The sequence below is a fragment of the Dinoponera quadriceps genome, unplaced genomic scaffold, assembly GCF_001313825.1.
Source record: "Dinoponera quadriceps isolate SergipeBrazil2010 unplaced genomic scaffold, ASM131382v1 scaffold3, whole genome shotgun sequence".
NCBI classification, from domain to species: domain Eukaryota; kingdom Metazoa; phylum Arthropoda; class Insecta; order Hymenoptera; family Formicidae; genus Dinoponera; species Dinoponera quadriceps.
This window is the reverse complement of record NW_014554293.1, coordinates 316,300-340,421: the sequence shown is the minus strand read 5'-3', so window position 1 is coordinate 340,421 and position 24,122 is coordinate 316,300. Positions and strand designations below refer to the sequence as shown.

General features: G+C 47.0%; 2 protein-coding genes across 10 annotated transcripts; both read left to right on the top strand.

The window, feature by feature from the left end:
* The first annotated feature begins 614 nt into the window (after nucleotides 1-614).
* On the top strand, nucleotides 615-3,283 carry LOC106742822 (protein archease-like). Its single transcript, XM_014616117.1, has 4 exons — nucleotides 615-845; nucleotides 1,052-1,076; nucleotides 1,287-1,491; nucleotides 1,894-3,283. Exons 1-4 carry the CDS (start codon nucleotides 794-796, stop codon nucleotides 2,077-2,079), a joined length of 468 nt encoding a protein of 155 aa, XP_014471603.1. The 5' UTR covers nucleotides 615-793; the 3' UTR covers nucleotides 2,080-3,283.
* A 1,371-nt stretch (nucleotides 3,284-4,654) lies between these two features.
* Nucleotides 4,655-20,882, top strand: LOC106742780 (transcription factor E2F3-like). 9 transcript variants are annotated; one of them, XM_014616083.1, is made up of 9 exons: nucleotides 4,766-4,788; nucleotides 10,882-11,020; nucleotides 14,396-14,493; nucleotides 14,597-14,748; nucleotides 14,870-15,008; nucleotides 15,086-15,299; nucleotides 15,383-15,656; nucleotides 16,920-17,286; nucleotides 18,976-20,882. In XM_014616083.1, the coding sequence occupies exons 3-9, from the start codon at nucleotides 14,415-14,417 to the stop codon at nucleotides 19,098-19,100; spliced, it is 1,350 nt and encodes a 449-aa protein (XP_014471569.1). In that variant the 5' UTR covers nucleotides 4,766-4,788; nucleotides 10,882-11,020; nucleotides 14,396-14,414; the 3' UTR covers nucleotides 19,101-20,882. The 9 variants fall into 9 exon arrangements, with proteins under 9 accessions (XP_014471547.1, XP_014471530.1, XP_014471569.1 ...); XM_014616079.1 differs by lacking the exon at nucleotides 4,766-4,788 and adding an exon at nucleotides 6,259-6,474; XM_014616072.1 differs by lacking the exon at nucleotides 4,766-4,788 and adding an exon at nucleotides 8,170-8,341.
* The last annotated feature ends 3,240 nt before the right edge of the window (nucleotides 20,883-24,122 follow it).

Here is a 24,122-nt window from a genome sequence, read left to right as displayed (position 1 = left end):
TAGGACTGATATAGAATTGAAATTTGACCAATCAAAACAAAGTTTTCCAAACTTTAGTTTAATGAGCTTTGCTCTAATTGGCCAAACTTCAATTAAATTTCAATCCTAGTCTGATACGGGCTTTAGACTGATAAGGGCTTTAGGTTGGTTCCCTTTTTTATTTGCATGGTAAACAAATATGAAAATCAAGCTATAGTGCTATTTTTTGCGAAGCAGCAAGTATACAAAATATGACACAATTATATAATTATATCTCTCCTACTTCTACTTCATTATTTTATATTATTTTTCATCGTTATTTATATATATTATTTTATATTATTTTACAACTTCCCTTGATAATTTGAAGAAATTTCTTCTTAGCAGAAATATCGAAGAAGACGACCGTTTTTTTCGCGATTTTTAATATTTTTCGCGATTAAATCTCTTTTTAAATGTTTGCGCATAGCGCAAAGGACCTTCTCTTTCGTTCCACTGGAGATTAAAATAATTCACTGATCCACACCGTCCCGCGTATACAATAAACATTAACTTTCTACTGTCGGTCCAGCGTCAAAAGAAAATATTTTTTTCTTCAAATCGAATTAATAAGACGTCGAATTTTCCATCAGCTAAATACTCTTATTAGTAAATTTTATAGCGGCACATCGGCGGGACGGCAGGCAGCCTTGCAGGTAGCGTCACCTGACCGACGTGAACTGACCTACGCGGACGAGCATCGCCGTTGATTGAACCCATCAGTGAATCAGCTGATCGCTTACTCACGTGGGCGCAGTCAGCTGTGTGCGCGATCATGGACGAGCTCACGGAAGAGGATCTCGCGATACCGCCGGCTAAGTACGAGTGTAAGTATCGACCGTTCGTCTCTCTACCGCGGCGTTATCACCGTTCGCTTTTGTCGAGGACGCGGAACTAGCCCGCGTACATTCTCGCGAGTTGTTCGAAGCGCCTAACCTCCGTCGTTGATTCGATGCGGCGCGCGCGAATTACGATCCATGAGTCCGTGGACATTTCGGCCACGCCGTGATGAAATTCATATTTTCTGTTGCAGATCTCGACCACACCGCGGACGTACAGTAAGCATTGCGTTCGCGTAATCGTGTAACCGGCGTCGACCGACTCGGCTTTGGAGGTTAACTTAGCGGCTAACCTAGAAACGCACGAGTACCCCCCCCCCCCCCCCACGTGCGTGAAAACGCGCGCGGAAGAGTATCGAAGATCATACTAGTGAATCCTCGTCGCGACGATCGGCTCGTGTTTGTTCACTGTATCTTATCGCATCGTAGGTTGCACGCATGGGGCGAGACGATGGAGGAAGCCTTCGAGCAATGTGCCATGGCGATGTTCGGTTACATGACAGACCTGGACCGGGTGGAAATCGAGCAGATTCATCACATAGAGGCCGAAGCTGACGATCTCGAGGGTCTGCTCTTCCACTTTCTCGACGAGCTACTCTTCATGTTCAGCGCCGAGCCGTACATCGTCGCCAAGGTATGACGCCTCTTGTTCCCAAATTCTCCTTGAGAGTTACAAACGTGCAGCTTTTCCATTGTTGTTGTTGACACAAGGAGACGATGACAACTCGATAACAATATTATCGAGACTCTTAATTAGGCGAAGATCAACAGTCTTGAAGTACAGGAGAAGAAAAGGATCTTGAAATGAACGATGACTCTTCGTTCATCGCTAGCAGAGATTTTTTATTTACACTCTCTCTGGTTCAAGCGTATCCAACGGTTAGCTTAGCGATTAGGCGCTTAATCTCTCGATCTTTGCTCATCATTGTTATCGGTGGTTCGCTACGAAAACCTCCTGATCGAGTACCTCGCATACCTTCGTCCGAGCGGGGAGAACGAAGAAGGAGGTAAAACCCTTACGCGCTTCTGTTATCAGAAGGTCAAGATTACGGAATTCGACGGGCAGGCCTTCAAGATCAAGGCGACCGCGCTCGGCGAAGAGTTCACGATCGGCAAGCACACGCAAGGTGCGGAGGTGAAGGCCATCACGTATTCCGCGATGCAGATCCACGACCGTCCAAAGGTGGATCGGCCCGAGGTGTTCGTCATCGTCGACATATGACGCGTAACATCAGCCCAGCCCTATTAGCCCTTACCCGCCGTTTCCCTGTATTCCCTCGTGCAGCGCGCGCGCGCGCGCGCCTTCGGACGCAACGGCCAAGTGGGGATGACTGATCTGTTACGGAGGGTTGGAGGGAAGTAGGGGAACAGTAGGGCCGCCGGAGGGCAAGAAGGGAGGGTGCGCCTCCCCTACGGCCTACATAGAGGATACGATCCTTTTGTAGTTGAGTAGGGTTCAAATAAATACGTTACGAAGAAAGCACCGGGCCCCCTTCTTGGTGACCTGACTCAGGCGCGTGTCAAGACGGGCACCTGGAACGCGCGCGCTCACCAAGTTGAGGACCCGCGGGAGGTGTCCGTTTGCGGCCGGAGCACACCGGTATATCTCGTTAGAATACTTTTTACTGTCATTATTGTAGAACCAGATCGTATGAATTCATATGTATGAGTTATGCCGCTGTTTGGCACGCGGTCAGTCACAAGGAAGTCGCGATACTTTTTTTTTTTCGAGGTGTTTTCGCAACGCGCCCAATTAGGAAAATGTGTCTCCTGAGAATGACTAAAAAGCAAATTCTCCTATTGGACGCGCGACACGTTCTGAAATTGATCAAAAATGAAGTGTCAAGACCTTTTCGTGACTGACGTGTACGCATCGATGTTACAAATCATTCCAACGAGTTGCACTTCGACCGAATTGGCGTTTCGTTGCATTCAATTAGATTTACGCTCACGACCTACGAACAGCTCTTTCGCCGGCATTCATACTCGGGTCTTGTATTTACGATCGTCTTAAGTTCATCTTCAGTGCGTTGTAGCTAATGAAATGGTCGGACACAACACCTCAAGATGAACTTTTAACACGATCTTAAACGTAATAACGACTGTGAATACCGGCTTTTGATTACGCTTTTATGCGCTCTTTCTCTCTATTTGCGTTCTTTGAAGTCTCCGAAATTCGTAGCAACGTTACATATCGCGGAAAACTTACGTTACCTCTTTAGACGCGATAAGTTACACGAGATCTGCGCGATTGTTGCATTTCCACCGGAGCGCTGATATACTCAACATGCACTTTCCTGTATTATTCAGGTCGCATGTGCGCGCACACACACCTATCGGGCACGTCGTGACTTGTGAAAATAAAAATGCTCAAGTGTGAGAAAAAGCGACGGCGTGCGCGCCGTCCCGGCGATTTGCTCAGAAATAATAAAAGTGTACGACTTTTTGCCGGCGATATTTTTATCCTCCCGCTTCTCTCTCGCCCATCGATTTTACTGCTCGCCGGCATTCTCTGACAACGGCCGGCCGGCGAGAACAACGCGGCGTTGCCGGAGGGGAGGGGCCCCCGCTTCGTCTTCACGGCACTGCCGCCAAATGCCCCCCCATTCGCGAAGGAAGCGGCGGCGGCGACCGCCCGCTTAGTTTCGGACGGGAGAACGGGCGAGGAGCGCATCAGTGTCCGGCAGGTTCGTCGTAAGCGTGCGATGCGTGCGTGCGTGCGCTTGTGCGGTCGTTGTCTCTTGTCGCCGATATTCATACGTCACTAAATTGCATAATTCGTAACGGCCACCGCGTCGTCGTTGCCGCCGTCGTGATCGTCACCTGACCCGCCGGCGGAACCGCGAGCTCCGGAGGAGGTTAAAGGGACCCGATCTCGTAGCGAAGGAGGAGTACGTGCAAGGAGGCCCAAGGAGATTAGAGACAGAGGGAGAAGAAAAGGAGAGCGCGGACTTTGTTCGGGAACGAGCGCTTCGTACACACCCCCGGGAAAGAGCGACGGAGAAAGAGAGAGAGAGAGAGAGAGAAAAAGCGAGCGAGCATGGCGGACCGGTACGGTAATGGTGTGCCACGGGAACGCGGGAGTGCCGAGAACGCGTAACCGCGCGTCCCATTCGACGACGCGCGTCTCGGTGAGCGGGAGACTCGGGTGACACGGGGAAACACCCGGCGGGGATTCCTCGGACGCGTATCTCGCCTGCGTGGCAGAGCAGCGGGCCATCGGGCCGGGTGAGAGGGACGGCCTCGATTTTTGGCGGGCTAACTCGATGGAGCTGTGAGGAGGCGGCGTCACCGCGTCGTCGCGAGTCAACTACGTCGACGACCTCGCCGAAGATGAACCTCTCTCTCGAAACGATGAGACGCGCTTCTAACGAAAATCACGAGTGCGTCTAACGCGTCGGCAGACCGTTGCCGTCGTTTTTCACCGCCAACGGGCCCCGACGGGACGTCTCCGACCGCGGCAACCGTCGTCATCCTGACCCGCGTACGAGCGCATCGGCCTCACCGGCGAGAGGGACGAGAGACCTGATAAAGGCTCCGAGATATCAAGGCGGCGCTCACGAGGAACAGGCAGCGCGCGCCGGCGACGGTTTTGGCGCGCGTATTCAGCTGTGGCGCGCGACCGGCAGATGGCCGGTGCGCCGGCTGGTTGCGCGCGCGCGCCGACGACACGCTCACGCACGATCGACCACCGTCGCCGGCAGACAGACATCATCACCACCACTATCACCGCAGCGACGACCGACGGACGACGGCAGTTCCGCCGACCGTGGGCGCGCGTATTTACGAAACACGCCGGCACGGTCGTCGTCGACCTATGACAGTGCCTTCCGCCGTTGGGACGCGCCTGAATGAACAGAACTGTTGAAACAACAGTACGCTGCGTCCCTGCCTCCTCCTCGCTTCCACGCCCGGCGCAACTCGCTGTCCCGTAAGTTATTAGTTTTGCGATAAAGGGTAAGATCGTCCTCGGGACGACCACTCGTGTTCTCCGCTCGCAATCGGCGAGTCGCAGGCGAGAGAATCCGAACGTGGTGCATCACATATACACACACACACACATCGCACGCGGAATGGAGGCGCCGTCTGTGCCCTCGTTCGTATCGCGCGGCGCACGCGCGGAATAACGCCGGGAACGCGTATTATCCCTCGCTCGCTCGCGCGCGCGTCACCGCACATACGCTCGTCCGCGCTTACTTTACGCGGGCGGCGTACACACGCGGCGCGATGCGACGCGACTACATTGCGGTCTCTCTCCTCGTATACACTGACACAGCTGGTGGTGGCGGAAAGCCCGTACACCTCCTCCGCGTGCGAGAAAGAGAGAGAAGACCCCCTCGATGTTCGCAAATACGCACGGACACGCGGCTCTCCGCTCGCTCTCTCTCTCTCTCTCTCTCTCTCGGATATCGCCGGCGCGCGCGACGCGACGCGCACGCGGCACTCTATCCATTTCTCGCATAACCCGAGCCGGCCAGTCGTGCCAGCGCGCCACGGAGAGCTCGGAGGAACCTCGTCCATCCGTCTGATTCAGCCGAGATCGAACAAACGAGAGCGGTTGGCCGACCGTGCGTTGGATCCGACCGTCCCGATCCTCACGAGTCGCGGAGAAAAAGAAAGCGAGAGAGATAGGGAAGGAGGGAGAGAGAGAGAGAGAGAGAGAGAGAGAGAGAGAGAAAAGGTTCGTTTCTCCTGCACGAAGCCGGCCCGGTTGGTCCGAGCCGATCATGCCGAGGCGGGGCTCGCTGCTGTGAAGAGCGAGGCGAGCGCGCCACGCCGCATCCCCGAGCCCACAGTGAAAAAAAGCTGCCGGGAACGGCGGCGCGTGTACGATCCCCGGTCCCGCGTATTTTTCCGGGCCTCGGTCGTTTGTGGAGAGGCGTCTGCTCGCTCGCCCGCTCGCGCGCACTGTCCACTTCTGTATCTACCTGTCTGCGTCGAACCTGCCTGCACGTACCTACTCTCTCTATAACCGTAGCGATTTAATCAGCCACGCTCTCGGAAAATGGACACCGTGTACTCTAGAACGGCGTATTTTCGAGGAAGAAACCGACGGCATTGAGCGAAAAAGAGGGAGAGAGATATATATGAAAAGAGAGAGAGAGAGAGGGAGGGAGAGCGAGCGAGCGAGCGAGAGAGTGAACGATAGAGAGAGAACGAGATATAAATTGCGGAGTACGATAGTAGTACGACGCAACGACCCACGTCAACCGCGACTACTACGACGACGAGGTTGAGCGAGCAAGCGAATGAGCGTACGTATGCGAAGGGAAAGGGCGAGAGAGTGATCGCGCGCGCTAATATACGAGGGGGCACGTCGTACGAGAGCTGTCCACGACGACGAAAGGTGCGGGAACGTACGCTCCCGCTTCGAGCCGACCATACACATTCGTAGTCACCGTCGTCATCCCGGGCAAATCCAGCCCCGGTCGTTCTGTCACTCGTCGCGGCTCTCGTGTGCCATCTCGCCGACCCGGAGATCGAGATGTCCGGCTCCGAGGTCCTGTGACACGCGTCGTGTGCTGGCTCGCCTCGTGAACCTCCTCCCGGAAGAGAGCCGCGGGCCTCCGGTCTCAAAATACTACGCGACGCAGCGCATACGTTCGTGAGCAGCCAAGTAAGTAGAAAAAACCAGGGAGCGCGAGAGAGAGAGAGTGTGTGCGTGTGTGCGTGTGTGCGCGTGTGAGATAGAAGAGGGACAGAAAGAGACAGAAGACGGTGCAAACGGGCGCGTATCTCTTCGCCCGACACTACTACTTCCGTCTCTCTTCTTCGCTCGCTCGAGCAATGTGCACATTTTCGTCCTTCTCGTTCTCTCGGTGACGATGGCTCCCGCGCGCGCTACCACGAAATGCCGTTTCACGCGCGAACAGGTTCAGTGCACGGTTGCTCTCTCTCTCTCACACGGCGCTTTTCGACCTTGCCGCCTCCTCGGCTCCGCTGGCTGAAAGGGCCGACGTTTCGGTCGTTTGTCAAAATCGGGGGAATGTCTGGGGTGAGCATTTCCGGGCGGTGTTGCTGCGCGAGAGCGCTCATCTCTCGCTCCTCTTTGTAACGTTAGCCGGTAGCGCGCCTCACTAGGGATCCGGCGGTGTCGTCTTGGCTCTTTAAACGACTCGGCCGCGCGAGGATGCACGTAGCGCGCGCGACTGCGTCTGTGTGTGCGCGCGCACATGTGACCGCGCGCCGCAGTCAGCGGGCGTCCATATGAGTGTGCGCGTTGGACGTGTGAGTGAGTAAACGAACGCTCACATAACCGTTCTCGTACGCGCGTCCGTACACAACGAGATAGCAAGAGAGAGAGAGAGAGAGAGAGAAGATAGAGCGCGCGTGCACGAGATCGTGGCTTCGGCTTTTCGTTATTGTTCATCTCGCTGCGATACGATATCTCGAGGTTCCACGAACGCCCTCCCTGATCGGTATCTGCGCGGGAGAGCATTCCTACACTTTCAGGGTGACGGAGCAGAAGGGAAGAGCATCGCTCTTGTGCAAAGCGGGATTTTCGAGACGGACTTTCGATTCTCGAAAGCGTGTTGGGAGAGGACAATCGAAACGAACACGGTATTCGGTGGTCCCACCAATAGGCAGTCTCCGTTCTCGCTCGTCCTCGCGCGCCATTGGCTGCGCGACTATTCGATAACGCTCTTCTCGAACCTCGTTCTCTTTCCCTCGGCGATAGAGAGAAAGAGGGAGAAAGAGAGAATCGAGACTCCGCGGTGAGGCGAGGACGTTAACAGCTGATCGCGCGCGTATTACGTCAGACCGAGACGCCGGCTCCGTGCGTGGTTTCCGCTGGCTCGCGATAAGACCGCTCTCAGAAACGCGAAATCGAAGAGTGGCGATAGTTACTTCTGAATTCCCCCCCCCCCCTCTTGGTGTACAGTTACGCCCGGTTTTATCGTTCGGGAGACTCGATGAACCGGAGTCGAACGGAAATAGTCCGCGCGATGAATCTACCTCGAGCGAGCCGACAAGTGAGCCCAGGGACGAAAGGGGGAAAAACAAGAGGAGAAAGACGGCAGGTGGGCGCTATTGCGCCACATTCGATCGTAGGTGTGTGCTCCTCTTCAACTTCTCGGCGACGAACGTGTATCGTGTCGAACGCGCACGTGGTGCCCGGCTAAACTATGTGTTCATCCTGCGAATATCACGCGGCGCGTAATGACATATGTGTCAGCGCGTCAGCGTAATTACAGTAGCGACATTGTCATCGGCAAGTCGCGGAACGAGCAAGCGGGAAAGAAAGAAAGACAGACGAACACCGTACGCTCGTTTGCCGCCTTGCGCACAGCGCACGTTCCATGGACGCCTGCTGCCGCCGCCGCCGCCGCCACTGCTGCTGTCGTGGCGGCGGCGTTTCCTGCCTGTCCATGGCGCACTGGGGACCCGGCGTTAGTATCCACGTCGTAGCTGGTTGGGACACACCGGGAGTGAAGAGAGATCGGGATCCGACCGTGGGGTTCTCGATAGCTCGTGAGCCTCGAGTAAGTAGCCGCGTTCTCGTCCGTCTCGTGCGCGTTACGTCTCCGGCGACCGGTCGCCAACGTGGTTCCTTCATCTCCGACCAGTCACTCGAGCGAGTTAGTCTCGTCGATGGGACGACGAGGTGTGTCGTTTCCGTGCTTGGCCTTGGAGCAGCAGCGGACATGTTTCGATTCCGCGTGCGAAGCGCGCGATCAGACGGCGACTCGCCCGCCAATCGATGTTCGTGTGCCCGAGCGCTGCTCTCGTCCGCCTCTGTACCGCACTTTATCTTCCAGATAACTGTCGACCAATCGATGATTCTCGCTCTCTCTCTCTTTTTCTCTCTGCGGCGGCTCGTGCATTGCTCCCAACCTTCGAAGCGCGAATCGCTTCTCCGGGTAGCGATCATGTAACTTTTCCCTAGGAACGGAAACTTCGAAAATAGAAAGATTCACGTAAACTCGACGATTTTAGACTTCTGTTCTACAATATGTCGAAGCATTGCCGATAGCCCAATGAAGAAAATTCGTTTTCGAAAGATAAATTCTCTCATTAGACCATCGACTGCGTTCTGATATCCGACTCTATCATACGGCGTATTGTAGAACAGGCCTTAGGGCTGTGTTTTTCTTCGGCACTCACACGCCGTAAGCGTCGTTCTAACTTTAATGTTCATTAGTGTCTACCCTTAATAGATATTTTAAGCCTTGAGAAGTTGACCGATCGCAGTTAATTATTCTCTTCATATTCGACTGTGATTGGTCAATTTCTTTATGCTTAAAATACCTATTGTGGATCGACACTTATATGCCCAAAGAAAATAGAACGACGCTTACAGCGCATAAGCGCTTTAAAAAATGCGGTGATCACGTAATTTTCCCCAAGAGCGGAAACGTAAAAAATGAATCTTTCAAATTAAAAAATTTTTATTTTCTACAAGTTGACGTTAGAGGATAAGACTCATAATTCCCTTTGGAGATCGACCATGAGGTTACCTCCTCATGCGGCGTAACTTACGTCAGCCAATCAAATCCGTCGTGATAATTGGTAATTGGGTGATTGAGACAATTTGATTGGCTGACGCAAGTTACGCCGAATGGGGAGGGACCCTGAATCTTTCCTTTTAAAGTGAGCTCGTAAAAAGTTGAAATTTTCTAATTTGAGAACAATTAGAAATGTCAATTTTTCACGTTTCTGCGCTAGGGGAAAATTATACGATTATTGCTTAGCAATTATGTGATCCGTTCTTTATAATTAAACTAGCTTTATTTGCTCAAGAAATTTACATGAAACGTATTAAGCGTATGTACGAGACTCTCACGTTTCAGCATACGTAGATTTCTTGAACTAGTGCAGCTAGTTCAGCTGAAAAGAACAGATCCTTCCAGCAGAAGACATAAGTCTCTCGTTATATCATCTATTGTCCTTTTCTTTACCAAGTACGAAATAAAGACAAATGATGATATATAACTAGAGATGAACTTAGGTCTCTTGTTGGAAAGCAACTAGTGTAACTTCTCACAAGAATGAAAACGTGAAGTTTCTCATGAGACTTCACTTTTCGCTCCTAGGGGAAAGTTACATGTTTACCGCCCCGGCGTGCCGCTGCCGGCTAGTGCCGGCGCAGTCTCTCGGGAGATCCCGGTGGCGGCTGACTGCGTGTGTACTCGGCAGAAGGCGCCGGAGAAGTCTGAGCCGGTCGTCTCTCCGACACGTGTGTACCCGCCGCTGCAATACCGATCTTAAATGTCCTCCCCGGGACGTGCGCACGCGGTCGTCCGGACGCGCTAACGAAACCAGATAAGCATCTCCGTGGAATGTCATTGAATAATCCCAAAGCGTGGCCGGCTGATCCCACGATTACAACTTTGTTATCGAGCTCCGACAAGGAAGAAAGAGAAAGAAAAAGAGAGAGAGAGAGAGAGAGAGGTGGACGCAGATAGAGGAAGAGAGGCCATCGCATATTGAATAACGTAAATAACGACCGGAGACTCGTTCACCTTGCCCGGGAAGAAACGTGCGTCTGAGCGATCGAAACTTCGATCAGTTGCCAATCCGTCGAAATCCCGCTGGATCCTCCGATTTGTCGAGGTCGGCCAATTTAGAAGATTACTCGACGTTATATCGACCAGTGACGAGCCGATGGGCTTTTAAAAAGGCGGAACATCGCAATCGACTCATTGGTGCACGACGATCAGGCATGCGAAAAATTTCTCTATCGATAGGTAGTCGGATAAGAGAGAGAGCCGTCGATGACGACGTAGCTGTGTATGGTGCATCTTGAGACTCGCGATATTGTGAGGCGGCTGCTCTGCCGCCTCTTTAAACCACACCCGGAACGACCGTCTAGTCCCGCTTGCTCTTTTTTTCGAAAATTCCCCGGGTCTCGGGCGCACCGTGGGTCCCCGCTTATCAGGCGTGTACCAAGCGCTGGTGCAACGCGGGGGTCCCCCGGGATGCCTCTGTCTTCTTATATTTTGTGCCGTTACGAAATTTCCAACTTGCCTGGTCGAATGCTCGATTCTCACCATGTTCGTTTGTGTGTCTGTTTGTTCTTTAGCGATCCTCCGATCGGACGTGTCGATGGGTTTTGTCGGTTGGGCCACTCTCTTCTCCGGAGCAGCGATTCCCAAGCACGAATAGTTTTCCGCCGCGAGAACCTCGCCGAAGGAGGAGAGTTATCGCTATGAGTCGCTAAGGTATAAAATCAATTTTATTCTCCGCCGGCTCCGATTGGAGACGTGCCGCCGGGCTTTGGTCGATCGGAATATTTTCTCGGGGCCAGTGATTCTCAAGGTTCTCTGCCCGTCTTATTTCCCGCCGCGAGAAACTGCCTTCCGAGAAAGGAAGAAAGCCGCCGTGACGGATCGCATAAAGAGGCAGATCCTCCGCAGTTCAGCCCTTTATAGACGCAAAAGAAAAGGTCAGAGGAATGTGCCAATCGTCGGGGCCTCCGCTGTTGGAATAAGTCCCGAACCGGGCGAACGGTTTTCGCGAGGACACGCTTTTTCCTGCGGGAAACTCGGCTAAGAAGAGGCCAGTTTTCGTTGTGAGTCGCTGTTGAAATGATAACGGCGATATTTGTTTATCGTATCTTTCAAAGTCACTGTCCAATCTCGCTTTCGCCTCCTTAATTCTTATAACAGGCAATTGTTAATAGTTTCGTCGGTCGTTGATCGCTTTCATATCGAGTATCTCGCGATTTTGTCTGCTACCACACGGGAACCGAACGCTTGAGAACCGCTGTCGCGGAGTAAAGGAAGAGCGGACGCATGTTATGTTGTGCGAAGGGCCGTACGGTGGACTTTGCGAATTTCGTCCGATATTAGTTCAGTGCACAAGCGTTTATATATACAATTATATCTGAAGTTTACATCTGGGAGGAAGGGTATTTGCTGACGCATGATTGCTGAGTGAATTAAATAATCGGTATATCACAGCAATTATCATCTAATAGCCGTGCCGAGAGAAAGAAAGAAAAAGAGAGAGAGAAATGATGAGAGAGAATGGATGCTTTCCATTTAGTAACACCCCAAGTCGAGATTTTGTTAACCCTATGTTAAACCTTTAATCCTGCAACATAGTAAGAGATAAGGTGGCAAAATAGGTTCAGTTTCAATTCTAATAATATAATTCTTACTTTAACTCGGATGATATCTTAAATTTCCGTTTTCGCCGTTTTAGCATCAAAATAAGTTGTCGAAGGTAGCATTAAAATTTATAGAATTAAAGGTTCGAGAGAGAAATTAAAAGTAAGAAGACGCAAAGTATCCTTGAAAGCGTCGGAGTAGCATTAAAATTTCGACTCGGGACAAGTCGACACAAGCATCATTCCGTTTTTGTTCCATGTCTGATAAGCAACGAAGATAGGATGATACTTGTATTGACTTCTGTCGCTAAAGTATCCAGTGTAAGCACGTGTTCGTCGCCTTTTTACTGGGAACTACCGGGCACGCGGTAAACGTATCGCAAGATCTAAACGTTACGATTTAGCGTTTTACCGACGTGGCTGTACTCACGATTTTCGACAGAGAGTACTCATCGTATTTTTCGCTCCCGATTGATACGCGATGCAAATGTCGCGCACGCGTTTCACTTAACAGGCCAGCTAATGATCTCTAACATCAGACGAGAAACTGTCACATTCCAATGGCCGTGAGGACGCGAAATCGAGTTTGTGTTTACTGTTGCAAATCTGCGCGAGCCTTATTTCTAGAGCCGGTTCGAGAGAGATAGAGAAAGAGAGAGAAAACGATAAGCGCTGCTTGATTGCACAGTTGGCCAGAATTAAAAGTCTCGATCGGATCTTGATTAAGCCGCCAACCCGGGTCCGGGCTTATCAACGAAACAATATTGTCTGCACGCCTTTTAAAAGATAACGCCGGCCGATCAGCTGTAAGCTCGGTCACTCGCTGTTCCGAACGCTTCTAAAATTAACCGGAGCCCGAAACTCGGGTATAATTTTCCCGATTACGTCGCACAGACATTTTTCTTATAGACGTTGTTTCGACGTAACGCGAAGATGCAGGGTATCTTTTCCGCGTGCTTGTAACGTCAAAAACTCAACCAGCCTGGCTTGTGCCGACCTCAATCCTGAAAGGTAACACGTGGTGTCACTGCGTGAAGTTCTGGGTCTTTTCGTTTTTCCCCACCCTTTCGTTCCCGTTTGTATCATAAAACTCGTATTCGTAATCTCCGTTCTCGCGATATTACATGCACGTCCGTAAAATTTGCATAAGTCAACGTGCAGATGCAAATTTGAATGTGATCCTGTATATGTGTAAATTTTCACTTTTATGTAAGTCGCGACATCTGTGACAATTGAGCAATTGGGAAAACCGAGAATTCGGAAACCGAAGAACAATTGTCGAATGGTATCTTTTTTGTTCAATTCATCGTGCCGAATATATACACTTCAGATATAATTACGTGCAACACATTTGATGGAGTTTCCGGACGAAATGCGTTCTTCGGTTTTCGAAAATCAGAAACCGACAGCTCTTCGATTGCGACTGTTCGTTTTTTCCGTTTCTCAAGTTCGACACACATTTCAATTTCATTGGATCAGTTCGGATCTGCAATACGGTGTAGTAAAGCTTTAGCTCTAAGGAATAAAGTGTAATGTAATTTTTGATAAAAGGCGTTTTCCACACTGCCAAAAGTCATGATAACGCTTAAGAGTCGATTCAGACTATACGACGAAACATTAAAAGATGCGTTTTAATGAACTTTCAACGCTACAAATGAGCTAATTACGAATTGACACCTTTATTACTACACCTATCCGTACTCAAATCCTGTTCCGCTCTGTCACACTCTCTTCCTGGGAAATCAAAGTGGAAGTGTATTCCCTCTTTGTTCCCTTACGTTTTTTCCCCGGCTTTTCTCGGCCACTTTCATTGGACTCGCGCGCTTCTCGTGCGCGTCCGACCTAAGGCGGCACGACGCCGCCGCGCAATCCGATCGCCACCTTCCGCCGCCGCCACCAGAGATGCTAATATCGCGCAACATAGTTGCGCTCTCGCACGCCCTTACTATTCCGCTCTCGTGCCGTACGTCTGTGCGTGCACGCGAAATCGCCTCTGCACGCGGACCCTGGCCCGGCCCTCGGGGACGGCGTCTCGACGGTAGCCCGTCGCCGTGAGAATCTCGGGCATTTAAAAATGACACTCGCCGCTGCACGTGCAACACGCCGACAAGATGCCGACGGACGCACGCGGCTGGCAGCGGTTAGGACAGCCGGAATCGCGAAGTGCGCTTAGAAATAGGTCTGTGTACGTCGTGTCTGCGATGCAACTCTTTGGAAGGAGAGAGAGAGAACGCGGCCCGTTGACTGCGGCGGGTAACGCGACCGCCGCCACCTCGTGCTCTCGCTCGACACGTCCGCCCTATGTTGATCGCGAACCACGGCGTGAGATTTTCTCGTTGCCCAAATCGGCAAACATCTGTTCTCGATCTAATTGTATGATATCCCGAATAATTTGCGACTCTTGTTGGTTATGATGCAGTTGATGCTAAAATCGAAGACTCGGCGGTTCTGTGACTTCATATGCGCGTACTGCTTTGTTTTTCAGACAAAATCACATTGCCAGGATGCCTCGGGTAAGGAGACAAGTGGTTCTGGAAGATCCAACTGGGCCTGTTACGCCGGATATGACAGAAACAAAGTTGTGTAAGTTCTTCTGCAATGGAATATTGTCTGTGCACTTTCGTATCGGTAGGGTCACGTGACTTTTGCGGACTTTTCATTTAATCGGACGACCTTCCGTTCGCAGTAAAATCCGAGTTCCTGGACGATGGATCCTTGGACGAGGTCCAGAAGTCGGTGGAGGAGACACCGAGTCCTCATTTACAGGATCACCAATATGGACAGACACCTTCCTATCAAGTGACCAGGAAACCCCCGCAACCACCTCCGCGAGCTGAGGTAAAACATGTAGCTCATGCTGTTGTCTGCAGCAATTTCGATTGATAGATATCAATGATAATTGCTACATGATGGATGCATTGATCGCTTGAGAGTTGTCTTCTGCTTCTCTTCCGGACAGATATCAATTCAGGCGGTAAAAAGAAGACTGAATCTGGAAGTAACAACGACCGGTCCCAGCCAGCCAGCGTTCAAGGCTCCCAGAGGCAAACGCAGAAGATCCGGCTCGAATTCTCTGGCCGGTCACACGCCTACCAAAAGTAAATTTTGTTTTTGCTTTATGACGTTCCCATCCTGTCTCTCACGTTTCACGCAAGGGAGAACCGTCGTATTGCAGGTAAAACTGTAGAGAGGACACGGTACGACACGTCGTTGAGCTTGCTCACGAAGAAGTTCATCCACTTGGTCGAGAGCAGTCAGGACGGGGTGGTGGACTTGAATGTGGCGTCTGAGAAGCTGGAGGTACAAAAGCGTCGTATATACGACATTACTAATGTCTTAGAGGGCATCGGTATCTTAGAGAAGAAAAGTAAAAACAATATCCAGTGGAAGTACGTTATCCGCCAATATTGCGCACACCGAGCGACGGATCGGGAACAGGTTTTATGCTAAGGCTGCGAATTGTTCCTTGCAGAGGCGGTCAGTTACCGAACGAACGGAACGACATCGCCGATCTCAGGAGGGAGGTCGCGGACCTGGAAGCGAAGGAGAACACTTTGGATCGATTAATCCACGGTGCAAATAAGAATCTTCGCGAACTCTGCACTGACAGGAAATACGCTTATGTAACGTATCACGATTTACGTTCAGTCCCAATGTACAAAGAGCAAGCTATTATGGCTGTGAAAGCACCGCCGGAAGCGACCCTCCACGTTCCGCAACCCACGAATAATCTTGGCCAACAAAAGGTAAATATGAGAATTTCAGTATTTCGGATGTGTTCAAGAAATACAACCGTTGAGTGGTAGTAGTCTTTGATTGAGATATTCTTTTTGATCTGTGATCTGAAAGAATGTCTAAAAGAATGTTTCAAATTATAGTGAACGCTTGTTCAATCCTGTTTTCTGAACGCAGCTTTTGTTTCGCACGGATGTTGTGTGCCTGGTGGCGTTCGTCGCGCGAACGTCACGAAAAAGAGCATGGGTGCTTTCCAGCAAGGAAACACAGATAGACACTATGTTACACAGTTGAACCCCGCACATGGGGGTGCTTGATGGATGGATGAATCAGACCTCTTAATTTTCGAAAGAGTCACCAGTTAGCTATAATATATTAGATGTTAGTAAATATTACGTGTAATGTTATTAAATGAAACCGTTTTTGATCACTTCAGAAGCGATTAATAACGTCATATTAGTTAATTATAGAACTTAAAATGTCATTAATCGTTTCTGGAGCTATTCACACACAAATCTATTTTTAACTCAAACGTAAAAGCTGATAGGTTCATCGTCAATTATAACTTATATTTATTGTTGTTACCTAAAAATATTTACTTTTTGGCAAAATATGAACGCTGTAGAATAACTACTACTATTTATTACGATGTTAACGCATTCTGAGTTTATATTTTAATATAATAATATATGTAGAAAGTCTTAAGGGGATCCTATAGTCGTCTTGTTTTAAACTTTTTAGTATTCGTTATTGGCTGCACAGAGTTAAAAAATCCTTTTGCATAATTACAATACACACAGTTTAATAAATTATATTCATCTTTAACAAATCATATAACTTTTTTTGTTTTTTAAATAAAGTTAACTGTCGTTGCCAACATTTAAGCATTTTTAATTCTGTACAGCCAGTAACGAGTACAGTATTAAAAAATTTGTGGTAGAACAAGACGAATCCAAGATCCTCTTAAAGCATCAAAATGCCACAAAAGGAGAAAACAATTCTTCAGTGTAGTTTTAATGTTACGAATATAAAAATTATATAAAAATTACTAAAAATTTGGCAACCACGATACTGACACAAATGTTCGACTCTGCTCTGCGTCTGTGTCGAATTGTGTCAGTTGTAGGAAACCACTCACAAGTATACTGTGTTATATCAACCGTGTTTCTTACTGAGAAGTTCCCATTATCTCGCTAGCTTCTCGGGCAAATGCGAGAAATACATTTCACACGCTATTACGTTTCGCTGTAAACATGACAAAATGACACTTCCAGCTTCAGATGCACATGAGGTCGTCCCACGGGGAGATAGAGGTGTTTCTGTGTCCTGACGACCCCGGAGTCAAAACGTCACCCTATTCCGGATACGCGACAACGCAGTCCGTGGTGCCTCAATCAAAAGAATCCGACACACCCACTTCTTTGCCCCCTGAACTGTTGATTAATAGAGATGGCGACGTGCGAGTCGAGCCAGTACCTTCCGACGAAAGTTCTCTGAACGCTCGCTTGTGCACCCCCATCATATCTTCAGTTAACAGTTTATCGAGTATGAAGGACGCGTTCCTCTGCGAATCCGACGATTATGGACCAATGGGCGGCGGCAAGTTCCAACTTCAAACGGAGGACCAAATCGGCACTTCAGGTAGGATCGTAAGCGACATTATTGGTTGTTAGCTTGGTTTGCCTCACGTGCTTCTTGTTCCAAGCAGTCATTCTATGCGCTGCTTCCTCCCTTCTATGTATTCTCTGCTCGATACACTAGTAGCCAGTCCATTAAAAATAGCACAATTTTTAAAATTACCATAAAGGAGATTCCAAAGATTGAAAGATTAATTTTTAAAATAAGCCTCTTTTCTCCTCGGAAGAAAAAGTGAGTGAGAAAAAGAATTGCGCTATTATCCGCCTTCATATTTGCGTTTATAATTTATATGAGAATATGATTGTCATATCTTTTTTATTCTATAAGTATTTTGTTCCCAAGAGAAAAATATACATATCATTAAAAAATTCCGGCTGGTATAGGCACATACGTATGTATATATATAATTCCCCTATTAATATTTTAATAAATGTATTTTGCCGCACATTAATTTTACGTTCTTTCTTCATTTTCTTTTTATTTGCATAGAATATTTTATGCATGCACCATCTGGTAAGCTTAATGTAGTTTGTATTCATCGTGCAAAATAATACCCATTCGTTTTTATTTATTCATTTATTGTATTTATTTATTTTATAAAGTATATTCAAATTTTCCTGCTTTTCGTTACTAAAAGATACATTCTTCTCTTGTTGAAAATTCACAGTAAAACCGAGATCATGATTTCGCAACAATTACTGCAATTTGTTTCCTGCTCCATGCTCGAAAAGGACGTATTGTCTGCTATAGTTAATGATTATTCGTGGACGAATCTCATTCGAAGGAACGGTAGCGAAAGTTGCACGATTTCATGTAACTTGGTGATCCGCTTTATCTGTCCTTCGAACATACTTCTCTGCCTTTTCACCAATGGACGATAGCCGTACCCTGATGGAGCTCTGGCTGTGACTTGTGTGTTAATATTATTAAAGTCACATCACAGGCAGAGTTCTAGTTAGGTAACGGTTTCATACAGCAAAGCTCGTGTCGCGCGAAGGTACGTTCATTTACACAGACTAATTATTGGCTCCCCTAGTATTCGATTGCGATGTTACCGGTCGTTAACATTGTCGTATATGATCAATGTGCAAATGTAAGACGCGCTTCTTAGCGATCGTCTCTCTTCACAATTATATTCGACTTGACGTAATATGTTGGAGGACAAAAAACTTGGTTTGACTTGAGAAGCGGTACGATCGACTCGAATTTTGCAGCAATCCAATTTCACGAGTAAAGTCATGACTGAACGATCCTCCGCGGAAACATTTTGCTGCATTCGTTACTTCTTCGGAATCTGTTCGATGAACGCTTGTAGGCATATCTGACAAACTGCTGTTAACGCGTAATTCTAAGAACTAACTATACTTTTATCGTATTTTCTAACGCTTTATAACGTATATTGCGGACTCACATCTTTCTCAGTAAAGTAAAAGATGCTTTATGACGCATTCGAAGAAATTCATATAAACGTATATCGGAAATGCCGCATTATCGATGGATATTTCTTAACGATCTTTGAATAATAGGTATTAATTGTAAGATCCAATATATGTTAAGTCATATTAAACGTTGAAAAATCACACACTTTGATAATAGCATGTATATAAAACAATAGGGCTTGAAAACGTGTGTACTTTATATCGTGCATTTGATATTGGCTCATCTTCTTTATTGATTTTGCTTTTGTTACAGATCTGGATTTATTCGATTTCGGAGAACAGTTGCTGGCTTTGGAACCGCCGCTTTCCGAGAACGACTACTCGTTTTCATTAGGCATTGAGGAGGGTATCGCGGATTTGTTCGATTTTAAACTCTAGGAATATCACATCGTCGTCGCCATTAGCAACGTAAGAGAGCATTCTCGTCTCTTTGGACCGTCACTCTGAGTTCGCCTCCCTGATGCTCGAACGGACGGAGAAGCCGTTTCGTCAGATTTTTAATGCGTCTTCACGTCACACACGATAGGACAACAGAGTTGATCATTTCGTTGCGTGCGTCGATCTTTCCTCGATGAATCGCGCGATGTGTGATGTCGCTCTTATTTATTTTACCGTTTCTCTCCGAGCGGTTTATATTCTCGCGTTTTATGTACGGTTAACGTTGATGGAAGAACGACAAAGTGAAGTGACTCAGTGAGGGAAATGCGCGACGAAATTTCGTATATTTTCGATTTCTACGGTCGATTGTAAATAGAAATAAACTAATGAATAAGCGAGATAGTTTATTTCCGTTTGTAAATGATTTTACCGATTGGTCCGAATTATTATAGATCTCGTGTTTACGAGAGAGAATGAACTGTGTGCTGAGGTATTTTAACGCGCTCTTATATTTACGTTCTTTTATTGCACGTGCGTATATGTCTCGGGATGTCTCGCGATATCATTTCATTACGGCTTGTTGCGGGGATCGCAAGCTCTCCAGATATGGATAAACCGAATCGCGAGGCACAGGAAAAACATATCACGGAATTATTGGCACGTGTTTCCGGTTTGATACGGTCTCGGTGTCGATTACGTTTGTGTAAAATGAGTGGCGAAGACTCCGGAGGGAAAGAGAGACAGAAGGAGCGAAGGCGCTTTATCCGTGCAATCTTTAATACTAGAAATTCTACTAAGTGATAGAGGAGCGTATATTCGCGCCGGGAACATAGAAAGAGAGACGATGAGAGAGAGAGAGAGAGAGAGAGAGAATATGTGTGCGCGTGTATGTGCGTGCGTGCGTGGTTGTATGTATGTGAGGGAGAGAGAGAGAAGGAGAGAATGTAAAAGACAGGAGAGACTGCGTCAGACAACGACCAAATTGTTTTTCGCTAATCGTGAAACGAGAACGAGGCAGTCGAGAATCGTCATTAAGGCTCGACTCCCTTCGCTAGCCATGTTGGTTTTGTAACATCATAGGCGGGAAATGACGTGCAATAAGTTTCTTGAAAGAAACTTTCTGTATGTCATTTCTCGCTTCTGACGTCATAAAACAATATGACCGTCCGAGGGGTAACCGAGCCTTAAGAGAGAAAGAGAGAAAAGTTCTCTCTGAACTGAAATTTCGACGGCAAGATTAGCTTCCTTTCCGATCTTTCGACGTCGCGAACACGGAGACGAACTCAAAATGTGCAAGGAGCGGAAACCACACGGACGAATGCGATTTTGGATTATATGTCGTGACGCAACGCGCCATTCGGTAATCGCGCTCGGCGTCCAGACGATCATCATCCAAAATCCATCTATTCGGTACGCAGTACTACTTTGAACCTGATCGCGGGGGGTTTTCACAGAGAGACGTTCTTTTCTAGTGGACACTTGAATTCTGTCGCGCGCGCCGCGCCGGAGATGTTTCACCGAATGAGACTCGCGCGCGAAGTTGCCTCCTTTCGTTCCTCGAGAGCTCAAGGATACACTGGGGAAATTATCTCGTCTGGAAGTCCCTTAAGGATGTACCCTAACGTACAACTTTAGTGTACGTCCAAAGCCATAGTGCCTACAAAATAATGATCATACCCTTCTGCAATTGTAAATACTTTACAAGCGTAATTATACAAATATAAGCACACGCACACAACACACACACACACGCAACAGACAGGCATACACACATACACGTACGTACGTATATATATGTACATGTATTATAACAATAATATATATATGTATATAGATATATTATACATACGTATATATGTATACATATATATATGTATATATATATAAAAGAATATATAACAACTCGAATGACATTGCGAGCGCGTCGTTATATATAATTATCGTAAATATAATCGGTTAACTAGTTATTTTTAATTATTCATATTATTATTAACGATTATTGCAACATTAAACGAGATGAGATGTTAGTTTATAATTTCACTTATATACNCATATATACATACATATATATATATATATATATATATATATATATATGTATGTATATATGCGTGTATATATATACACATACATACATATATATATATACGTACATATAATACGTACCTACATTTATAGCGAACGAATGTTGTGCAGGATAATGAGACTGCCCGTTGTATTGGACGCGTGTGAGCAATTTCGCAAGACTTTCTCCGGATTATGAGAAGTTAGACTAATAACTAATAAACAATAATGCTTTGCAATTTTTTTTTCACGACTCAACGACGGCTCGGTTTTGAAACTCACGAAATATTTCGGCCTTATCTCGCGTATGGGACTCAATCGTCTTTTTAAGTACTTCGACAAAGTCTGTTGCATCGTCACCGATATTTTATTGACTCGGACTTACGCGATTTTGCTTGGAAAATTCCAAAATATTTTGCGCAACAGTGTTGATGAGATGAACATCACGCTTGCGGATTGTTACTTTGCACAACGTTCGCTGCTGCGACTCCCGTTCGCAATTGCCGGGAAAAATTGTATTAATCTTGTTTTCGTTTTCTCGATTACACTAAGCGGCGTTGTGCACTTCTTTCTTTTCCATATGCCTATAGTGCAACCAAAGGGTGGAACAGTGGCGAATGAAATGCGTGAGAGAGTGTGTAATTGTGAGTGCGTTAAAATACGAGTGCATTCGAAGTCCTTCCTTATACCACCGCATGTACCTGCGTGTGTGAAAGGAAAAAAAAACCCTTTATCTTATCGTATAGGATATTTGAAAAAAAAAATAATTACTACCTCATTAACTGCTAATGGGGCCTGTCGACGGTTCGAAGTATTGACGTTTAGAGTGACGCGTTCGGAGTGTCGAGATAGTCTGCAAGATCCAGAAAGAGCAAGAACTTCGAATGTATTGCTTTTCTTTCTCCAAAGTAGTATTTTGGCTTATTCACCTCAGAATCGTGGATTTGGAGAGTAAGAGGGAACGAGCGAGATTCGCGTTCTCTCGCATTCCGTGATTTCTTTCTCTAACGATTAGCCGATAAAAAGGCAGCACTTTATTTCCTAGCTCTAGATGCTTTAATTTACGCTCGTTTCTAGCAGTCGAGTAACACACATGTATTCTTTTGTACGTTCAACGTTTCATGGAACTTATCTCTCGGCGTGATGTTTCTTCTTGTAGAAATCTTTATTCGATGATATATTGGTATACAGAAGCGACGTCTGAAAGAAAAAAATGAGGAAGGCGGCAGAGAGTCGGGCATTTTCTGTGGGCAGAACGCGATAATGAATAGGTGGTGACTCGTATTGTTTGTGAACAGTTCTTTGTTTCCATTATTCTCGAGAGAAAATGAGAAATAGCAGAAAGAGAGGAAGTGTCGTACATGTGCGTGTGTGTGTGTCGTGTGCGTGCGTGCGTGCCTGCTTGTACCTGCGTGTGTGAAAGGAAAGAAAACCCTTTGGTTCACCATTGCGAGCGGTGTAGCTCTGCGAAAGCCGCATTTATTATGCGTGTACGCGCCCTTTCGATCGGTATATCTGAGAGACTGGTCAGAATCGATGGCAGACAGGATTGCAAACGCCGATCGATCGTTGTAAAGAGCGTAAATGAAACGGCAACAAAAAAAAATATAAAAAAAGAGAGGTGAAGTACCATTATGACGAACGAACATTTTGTCACATTTTAACGGGTCCGACCCGCCGAAAGAACACCGCAGAATGAGAGAGGAGGGAGAAAGTTACGAAATATAATCTTGTGTAACATCGTACACATGCATTATTATTCATCTAGCGAATCTCATTTGTTAGTTGATTTGTTTTTTTTCGTGGCTCAAGCCTCTTAAAATTCAATCAAGGTTTCTTATTTAATCGGAGTTCGAGTCATTTTCAATTAGCTTAGCCGAAACTCGAACCATTTTAGTTTGACCTAACCATCAGCCAGAGATGTAATTAGTGTTTTAGACCCACTTGTTCAGATGACGCTCTAAGAAACAGTTTCATGAAGTCCTTGGCATGGTCGATTTCAATCTTCATTTTATAAAAGTCCGTATCAGACGGATTGAGGATTACAATTGGATCGATCGGATAATTTAAATCTTGCTTCTAGGAGTGAAGTATGTATCTCAAAACTAGTGAGAATTACAAAAGTGAACGAATTCATTAGTCCCGGTCTACAATAGGTTAAGCATTAAGAGATCCACCAATCAGTCGATTATTCTCCTCACATTTGATTGTGATTAGTCAATTTTTTTAAGTTTAGAGCTTAAATTCTCATTGTAGATTCCGCTGTAGGTGTTGACCAATGAAATTATAAATATTCTAGTAAATGTGCTCAGTTTTGTAAGGCTAATATTACACGACGAGTATCGTCGGATGTGCCGATTGGCTGTTGGGTAGAAAATTTCAAGGGTCCCTAAATTTTTCTCTAGACAGTCTAGAAATTATTTATCCGACCGCGAATCGGCGCATCCGACAAATTCGTCGTATGACGTATGTAATACCAGCTTAAAAAATGACAGAATTTATTTCCGATACTTTCTCGATACGAGGTCATTTGCCAGAAACAAAGGCAGTGCTCTGCTGTCATCAAGGAGTTAAGAGTTGAACAATTCTCTTTTAAAAACCTCGACTGTCTATTGCAACCGGAAACACATTTTGTAACTAGTGGTAATCTTTCACAACTGGCGACAAGAGGTCTGTTCGTTTTCGCTGCACCGCTGAACTAGTGCAATAAGTTGAAGTGAGAAAACATATATTTGTCTCGCTTCAATTTATTGCACTAGTTCAACGGTGCAGCGAAAACGAACAGACCTAAGGTGTTTGCGATGCATTGTAGAATGCCTTTAAAAACTATTCTACTCTCAATGTGGTGTTTTTGAACGCAACCTGAATGCGTTGCAGCCATTGACTGTGTTTCAAGCATTGACTGTACCCATAGATCCCTGTACTGGTTTCTATAAACTTTGAGCGATTACGCATCTT

Excerpts from the sequence above, each read along its gene's own strand:
- LOC106742822 (XM_014616117.1), top strand. The coding sequence starts at position 794 with ATGGACGAGCTCACGGAAGAGGATCTCGCGATACCGCCGGCTAAGTAC. Across the intron at positions 1,077-1,286 it reads GACCACACCGCGGACGTACA|GTTGCACGCATGGGGCGAGA; the intron begins GTAAGCATTGCG and ends ATCGCATCGTAG. Across the intron at positions 1,492-1,893 it reads AGCCGTACATCGTCGCCAAG|AAGGTCAAGATTACGGAATT; the intron begins GTATGACGCCTC and ends TTCTGTTATCAG.
- LOC106742780 (XM_014616044.1), top strand. The coding sequence starts at position 4,709 with ATGAACAGAACTGTTGAAACAACAGTACGCTGCGTCCCTGCCTCCTCC. Across the intron at positions 15,009-15,085 it reads CGGTCACACGCCTACCAAAA|GTAAAACTGTAGAGAGGACA; the intron begins GTAAATTTTGTT and ends GTCGTATTGCAG. Across the intron at positions 15,657-16,919 it reads ATAATCTTGGCCAACAAAAG|CTTCAGATGCACATGAGGTC; the intron begins GTAAATATGAGA and ends TGACACTTCCAG.